The sequence below is a fragment of the Dasypus novemcinctus genome, chromosome 10, assembly GCF_030445035.2.
Source record: "Dasypus novemcinctus isolate mDasNov1 chromosome 10, mDasNov1.1.hap2, whole genome shotgun sequence".
In the NCBI taxonomy this organism is placed as follows: Eukaryota; Metazoa; Chordata; class Mammalia; order Cingulata; family Dasypodidae; genus Dasypus; species Dasypus novemcinctus.
Genome location: NC_080682.1, coordinates 23034285 through 23043098, shown reverse-complemented (window position 1 = coordinate 23043098; position 8814 = coordinate 23034285). Strand labels below are relative to the sequence as shown.

The following is an 8814-nucleotide window of genomic DNA, read 5'->3' as shown; positions in this document are numbered from 1 at the left end:
TGAAATATATGGAGAGTTGCAAATTGACCTGGCTGGGGAGATGTGGCCTGGAGAGAAACAGAATTCAAGGAGGGGCTAGGCGTCAGTTTAAAAAGGGAGAATTAAATGATTGAAGATGTTGGAGAGTTTGGTAATATGACAGCAAGATCTACGCAGACTTAAAGATATAAGATGTGTGTTTTCAGAGTCAATTTTTAAAACTCTGTTATGTGTATTTTTAAAAAAATATGCTGTACACATTTTTGAGGTTTTCTTCTCCTTAATTCACAAATACTATGTAGCAAAGAAAAACCAGGAATACATATACATAAGAGACCAAAATAAAAATCAAATTGGTCCCAATTTATGGTCTAGAGATCATTAGTATTCAAAACGTTGTTTATTATCTTTCATAAAAAACAAATAAAAAGTCTGGGATCAATTTTTAAAGTTATTATTTCTTTGAATTAAAAAGTTCAGATGAGTTAGTAGAATTTTATCTAAAGTGTTTTAATATCAATAATTCTAAAAATCATTTGACATCTATGGTCAGATAATTCTCAATCATTAATTCCACTTATTAAAATATAAATGACAAATTTTTCAATTGTATGACATTTGAAATAAAATAACATCTTCCTACCTTGTAAAATTCCCATAGAATTTCATGTTTTCTAATTTCTGCCTAGAACAGATCTCTACATTGTGAAAGAAGAAATTTACATGAAAATAACAGAGAGAATCCATCAGAATTCTTCTTTGAGTGTATTCAATATAAGATTATTATGGGTCAGAACCATCTCCTAACATCGGCTTGACAATTGCCTACAGTGTCTCGAATATTCAGAACATATGCTTTAGGAGTGCTTGTTGTGGAAGAATTGTATATGAATACCATGGCCAAAAGCAATCATTCAGCAGTGTCTGACTTTATCCTCTTAGGAATCACAGATAATCCAGAGCTTCAAGGCATTCTCTTTGGTGTCTTCCTTGTGATCTATTTAGTTAGTGTCTTGGGTAATGTTGGTTTGATTGTGCTAATCCAAATCAGTCCTCAGCTCCACACACCCATGTATTTTTTCCTCAGCCATCTGGCTTTTGTTGACTTTTGTTTTTCTTCATCTGTCACCCCAAACACCTTGGTGAACTTCCTGCATGAAGTTAAAAATATAACATTTTATGCCTGTGCCACTCAGGTGTGCTGCAGTTTGCGAAATGTTCTTGCTTTCAATTATGGCATATGATCGGTATGTCGCCATCTGTAACCCTTTACTTTATGTCATTCTCATGCCTTGGAAACTCTGTATTTGAATGATTGCTAGCACATACATCTATGGATTTACTGTAGGTATTGTTCAGATGTCAGCAACATTCCACTTGTCTTTTTGTAACTCCAATGTGGTCAACCACTTCTACTGTGATGATGTCCCTTTGATTGAGCTGGCCTGCTCTGACACTCACATCAAAGAACTGATGCTATTGGTCATTGCTGGGTTCAATACCCTTTGCTCTCTTTTGATTGTGCTTATTTCCTATGTCTTCATTCTATTTGCCATCCTGAAAATTCATTCAGCTGAAGGAAAACAGAAAGCATTTTCTACATGTGCTTCCCACCTGACTTCTATCACAATATTTTATGGGACAATCATTTTTATGTACCTACAGCCCAAGTCAAGCCATTCTCTAAACACAGATAAATTTGCTTCAGTGTTTTATGTGGTGGTGATTCCCATGCTAAACCCATTGATTTATAGCATTAGAAATCAGGAGGTAAAAAGTGCACTGAAGAACATTACAGAAAAGTTGTATTTGGCTATCAAATAACTGAAGAATCACTGGACAGGGATTAGAACACTCTGAGTTGTGCCTTTTCTATAATGTCATAATGCTGGTAAATGACAGAGCCAAATCCCTTACTTCAAGTTATCAAGCACAATTTTCTGAAATATAGCTCCTTAATCTCATGAAGAATAAACTACCATTTCATTCTCAAAGATTTCCACATGAAAGGCATGTTGTAAATTTTACTTGAGTTGTTGAAATGAAAAAGAGAAAGAAAGAGAAAGAGAATCTTAATCCTTTATGGTCATCACATTCTGCATCAGCACACACACACAAAACATATTGGGAAATAGTGGCTTTATCTGAAATCTGTGTAATATTGAAAAATTTTGGATAATTTATATATTATTTATATATATAAATAATAACAGATAATCATCTAATAATATAAAAATATTTCACATTTTAATAGCAGACATTTTGGGTTCAAAACTCTGTAATTTCTGGAGAAGGCAGCAAGAGCAGAGTTACTTTGACATTGAGCATTTTGTGACACTGATTCTATATCAGTTTAGATCACTGAGACAGCTCATATTGTTATAATTTGCTGCCTTTTATCTCTATGTAAGTGTGTGACTAGAAACTTTCACTCTTCATTAAAACAGTTCGGATAAAAATTCTAGCTTTTCCAGTTAATAATTGTTAGTATGGGTAACTTCACATATCTGTGCCATCTACTAAATGGAATAATAGTTCCTTTCTCTTAGACTGATTCTTAGGATCAAATGAGATGATGCATAAAACAGGAATTGTACAGTTCTTAGGATGTACCTAGCATTTCATAAACATTGCTATTTTATTTCATGAATTACAATATTATTGTATCAGTGATTCATTTGATTTGATCTATGATAATGGGGTGATTGCCCTTTTAGAAATAGTTGCCAACATGGTTTACTTAATTTAAAACCAACAAACTGGGAGGTGGATTTGGCTCAACTGATAGAGGGTCTGCCTACCATGTGGGAGGTCCAGAGTTCAAACCCAGGACCTCCTGACCCATGTGGTGAGCTGGCCCATGTGCAGTGCTGATGCACGCAAGGAGTTCCGTGCCTTGCAGGGGTGTTCCCCCATAGGGGAGCCCCACACACAAGGAGAGCACCCCGTAAGGAGAGCTGCCCTGTGTGAAAAAAGCATAGCCTGCCCAGGAGTGGCGCCACACTCATGGAGAGCTGACACAGCAAGATGACACAACAAAAGGAGACAGAGATTCCCGATGCTGCTGACAAGAATGCAAGCGGACATAGAAGAACACACAGCAAATGGACATAGACAGCAGACAACTGGGGTGGTGGGGAAGGGGAGAGAAATAAATAAAAAATAAATCTTTAAAAAAAATTTAAAAACCAACAATCTGAAAACATTTATATATATAATCTCATGTAATAAATGGAAGAACCAAGACTGAATTCAATTTTATCTAACTGTGAAGCTCATTTTTTAATAAATATACTATGTTTCCAAGGAGAGTTACACAATGTTGAGAAGTTTTTAAAAAACTAACAGTTATTTCCAAAAAAATCACTTAAAAACAAGATTTAAATAAAAAATTTTCATAAGTTCAAAAACCGTTAGAAAGTTATGTAAGCCTGAGTCTGGTACAGAATATACACATAAACTCTAGAAAGGAAAGGAAAGGAAAAGGTCATCCCATAAAGGACAGAAGGCACTTCTGCCATTAGCATCCTTTTGCCCATCATGATGTTGACTTCAAAGGTGTCTGATAATCTCCCACTCCCCCACATCATTTGGTGCTGTATCAGTGAGAACAAGGCTTTCTGAGAACCTGGCCAGAGTTCCTCTGGCATCTCTGCTGTGTAGGAGGGGGCTAGCTCCTGAGTTTCAGCCACAACTGCACTTTGTCCCCATCCTGCCAGGGCGAATGGCACAAGGGGCAGTGAGACTACCGTCAGTGCCCTCAGCCTTCCCAGCAGCGTGCTGAGAGCTGGGTGTGGACTGGGTAACTGGGCCCCTTCCTAGCTGCTGTGGTGTCATGACTGGCTTGGGCGGTACTCAGTGCTGAGGTAGGAGTTTTGCTCAAGGAATGTCATTAACCTGGCTCACAGGCTAAAGAAAAATAAAATTTTGTAAAGAAACAACCAAAACCTAACCAGATTCCACTTTGATCCTTGGACATCACTGTGTCCTATTTGCTATTATAAAACTGCCTTAGAACCCAATTAAAGGACCTATAACAACTCTGAGCTCTGAGTTATAATTTTCCTCCATGACTCATAGGGGAAATGATCTCACTGATCCTCCGCATGTGTGATTACGTATATAATAAAATTCCAAAATTCTATGCCTAATTTACTTACTAAAAGATTGAATCAAATGCCAAGAGGAAAGCATAAGGAAATAAAAATATGTGCATATAATCACTAGTTCATTTTCAAAGATTACAACTAATATTGCTTTGAACATATGTAGATATTATATGGGCTCCTCTGACCCAGTACTAAAATAAAAACTATATTCAAGTCAATGTGACAGAAGTATAAACAAACATACAGAAAAATGTAAATTAAACATCGAATACTTAGATTCTAGTTGTATTACTGAAAATCCTGTTTCTCCACAAAATGATTTTGTAATTAAGGTAAAGCATGTTTTAAGGGAATTTTAACTTAATGTATTTTAAAGTTATTTGTTGGGTTGTTATTATTAAAATGATTACAGACCACTTCATTCATCTGTTTTGAAAATATTGATTTCCGCATGCTGAATATAATTATATGTGACTCCACAGCATATATTGGCGTGTAACTTTTGGCAAGTTACTTACCTCCTTGTGTTTCACATTTTGCATCTCTAAAACTGTAGATAATAATTGTATCTACTACTTAAATCTATAAAAGGATTAAATTAGTTGATAAATTCTAAACTTTTAGAATAGAGATAAGAAATGGCAAACAAAAATTAACTAGTTTTTATTATTTTTATTATTCATAGTATGTTTTATTAAATACAATATATTAAAGTACTGAATTATAGAGAAAGGGTCCTTTTCCTTTTAGAACAAAGCATTCTTTGCTCGACTGAAAATAGTTAAAAAGTGTTTAAAGCTAAAAAAATATCGTAAATGTCTAAAGATTTTAATATCCATACCTAAAAACAATTGATTTAATTTTTTTAAATCTCCCCCCTACCCCCATGGCTTTTCGTGTGCCGTCTGCTCTCTGTGTCCATTTGCTATGTGCTTTTCTGTATTTTTGCTTGTATCCCTTTCTCGGTGCATCACCTTGCTTAGTTGGCTCTCTGCAGCATCAGCGGGCCCGGCAGCTCTCCGCAGCATGTGGGTGAGCCTGACTTCACAAGGAGGCCCCTGGAGGCGAACCTAGGGCCTCCCATATGGTAGATGGGAGCCCAACAGATTGAGCCACAGCTGCTGCCCTGCTTTGATTGTTTTCAAATTAAAACACTAATAAATTGTGGATACCAAAATATGTCTTGGTGATGGCTCATGTCACTGACAATAATAATAAAGCTAATATTTATCAAGCTTCTATTAGGTACAGAGATAGAGTCAAGGTATTTATATATATTTATATTGAAATTTTCATACCTAGCCTATTAGGTGAGCATTTCTCTTTCTTTTTTTCTTTTTCTTTTTTACAAATAACTTGAACTTTCTCTGTTATAAAACTGGTAGTAGCAAAACTGAAATTCAGGGTGAAATATTTCTGAAATTAGTCATGTTCTTCACTAATCTCAGACTCTGCCAGAGTCATTGTTTACTACTTCTTTTTTTAAGCCTCTTGAGTCTATCTATATCCAGATAAAAAAATATCTTAGACACCAAAGGAGAGATGAAAAATATATATTAAAAAAAATAATAAATCCTGTGATAAAATGAATAGTTGATTTTGAGATTTTGAATGAGTGACTGGGATTTCAGTAGAAATCATTCTCCTAGAGCAATTCCTAGAGAAAAGCTGTAGAGGTGGCACAGAAGGGTTTCTGCCCAGGAAGGAGATGAATGGCATGCTATCAAATACAGTTGAATTTCTTAGCTGAAGTCTCTGAGAAAAACCAGGGTACACTTAAGAAGTGATTGTCAATAGTAGGGAATTAAAAATGTTTAAAGACATGAAAACTTCAATTAATGTTTAAATATTTCTTTTTTAAATAATCCTATCAAGCAGAGAGGCACAGTGAAACCTTTGAAGAACCTGTGTTCCTCAGGTGGATCACATCCTATAGACATGAATTTCTTTACCTGTTCAAGGAGAGACTGACTATGATGCTTCTATGTGTCATGGATGTAATATGAGAGATATGTATCTTCCAAAACAAATGTGTATCACATGCCTTAGTGAGATGAATAAAAACAGGTTTCTCTGTTAAACCTACATTAAAATCCTGAGAATTCATTCAAGCCCAAGTTTTTAAAAGGGCCTCATGACAACATATCTGAATCATTTGCAAATTAAGTGCAGAAGGAGAAATAATCACCATGCATTTGCAAACCTCAAGTTGTATCCTGTGTAATGACTACAAGTTTCAAAATATCATTCAAAAATGGTAAAATATAAAACAATATTAAATCACTAATTTGGAATTGCTTTTTCTGAAATTTCAAAGTACCAAAGCATATAGATCACTAATTTTTTAATTATATGTCATTATATATGAAAGACTGCATAAACGGCAGGTAAAGATAAATGACATCACAACTTAAGGTTATTTTTAAATAAACTGATATGCATATACATAAACTTATTTATTTAGCAACACAATTTCCTATCACCATGTCCTTCCAAAAAGTTCATTTAGAACAAAAGCAAAGACTGTTGTTATAAAAACCTGATAATGACACATTAAATCCAGATATTAGAATACCCTTTATTCATAATAATGATAGTTAAGAAAACAAAAGTCAGATAGACTTGAATTTGCATTTGTAATTTTTAAATTACTAGTTTTGTGGCCTTAGACAATTTATAAATAATTGAGGCCTGGAAATAATAATCTCACCCATCTCTTAGTTCTGTCTGCTTGGAAGAAGCAGGATTACTTAAGAGTTGAGCAGATAGTAGACATTTGCTAGGTTTTCTCCCTTTTACTTAAAGACTGATATATTTTTGAAAACTCAATGAATTAATCTTAAATTATGTATAGCATTTATGTATCAAAAATTTATATAACAAACATTTATATGGCCCTCCTATCACTAAATATAGTCCTATTATTTTCCAGAATTACACACAGAGTCACACAGAATTTGTGAGTTATCCAAGGTTGAACAACTAGTAGGGGAAGGAAATAGTAAACTCAAGCAGTATTGTTCCAGAAATCAGAGCTCTGACAAAAACATGCTGTCACCTTTACTTGGGATATGCATGTGTGTGTCTGTGCTTGTTTCAACATTATTTTAGTCTATAAAAGCTGATGGCCTCAGAACACTTTAAATCATACTGCCTTTCCAAAGTTGTCCTTGGTCCTTGTAGAAAAAGTCAAGATCTGTTCAAGAAACTCATATTTTCAGTTGGAAGAAAAAGAATAAGAAATATAAGCAAGAGAAAACGATTTATCACCCTGATTTTCTTTAATAAAACATTTTTATTATCTTCTTAATTGCAATATCTTTAAGGTTTCACAACCTTTATCCAAGGTTTTCTTCAAGGCTTCTTTCACCTCTTTATTCCTTAGACTATAGATTAGGGGGTTCAACATGGGGATCACCACTGTGTAAAATACAGAAGCCATTTTATCTGTGTCCAGAGAGTGGTTTGATTTGGGCTGCAGGTACATAAAGATCAGTGTGCCATAGAAAATAGTAACAGCCACCATGTGGGAGCCACAGGTGGAGATGGCCTTGCGTCGCCCCTGCGTAGAGCGGATCCTTATGATGGCGGCAATGATAAAGATGTAGGAAATGAGGACAACTGAAGAAGAACAGATCATATCAAAGCCAGCGAAGGCAAAGATTAGAATTTCCTTCATGTGTGTGTCTGAGCAGGACAGAGCTAAGAGGGGGAGGTCATCGCAGTAGAAATGGTTAATTACATTGGGCCCACAATAAGTTAGACGGAATGTGATAATGGTATGGAACAGGGCGACCAGAAAGCTGTATGTATATGGAACAGCCACTAACTGAATGCAGACTCTTTTTGACATCAGTACTGAATAATGCAGGGGATTACAGATAGCTACATAGCGATCATAGGCCATGGAGGCTAAAAGGAAACACTCGGTGATCATGAAAGTGAGAAAACAGCCCAGTTGTGTTGCACAAGCATAGACAGGAATCGTGTTGCATTCCACAACAAAATTCACCATCATCTTCGGGGTAATGGCAGAAGAATAACAAAGGTCAACAAAGGCCAAGTGGCTGAGGAAATAATACATAGGTGTGTGGAGTCGAGAGTCAATCCTGATTAAGATAATCAATCCAATATTCCCCAGCACTGTGACCAGATAGATGGCTAAAAACACCACAAAACAGGGGGCCTGCAGCTCTGGCCGGTCAGTGATTCCCTTGAGAATGAATTCTGTGACAGTAGTGACATTAACGTCAGCCATTTATTCTGGGGAGACTTTTGCTGCAGTTAAAGATTAAAAATGATACATATCATGGTCCATGCGAATTGGGGATAGGTGATTACTATCTTGAATCTTGAATCTTGTGATTATGTGGTCAAAAAGTGGACCTTACCTGTCTAATCACATGGACAATATTCTTGTTCCAGGGAAGAAAGTCTTTCACTTTCAATATAGTCTTCTTAAAAGTTATGTTGCTTTGTAATTTTTAAAAATAAAGGAAGATGTTGGTTAATGAAATAACATCTGAATAAAACCAAATGAGAAAACCATTACTAAAATGTCAATGTTTTTGCTACTACTGTCTTTTCTAACCATATGTAAATATGGCAGCAAAAAATATATATAACTCATAAAAGGACTGATATTTACTCTCCCCTATTTTTCACTTTTGTACATTTCACACATTTTAAAAATACGTGAAAATGAAATAGTTATATATGTGCCATG

General features: G+C 35.3%; 2 protein-coding genes across 2 annotated transcripts; one reads left to right on the top strand and one right to left on the bottom strand.

The window, feature by feature from the left end:
* Nucleotides 1-875: 875 nt before the first annotated feature.
* On the top strand, nucleotides 876-1803 carry LOC101433811 (olfactory receptor 5AL1-like). The gene is given in 2 exon segments (XM_012522022.1): nucleotides 876-1183; nucleotides 1185-1803. Coding segments are annotated over 2 exon segments (927 nt in total).
* Nucleotides 1804-7386: 5583 nt separating this feature from the next.
* Nucleotides 7387-8346, bottom strand: OR8U3 (olfactory receptor family 8 subfamily U member 3). The gene has a single exon (XM_004484647.1). The coding sequence runs from the start codon at nucleotides 8344-8346 to the stop codon at nucleotides 7387-7389; it is 960 nt and encodes a 319-aa protein (XP_004484704.1).
* Nucleotides 8347-8814: the final 468 nt, after the last annotated feature.

Coding starts and splice junctions, on each gene's coding strand:
- OR8U3 (XM_004484647.1), bottom strand. CDS start 8,346: ATGGCTGACGTTAATGTCACTACTGTCACAGAATTCATTCTCAAGGGA.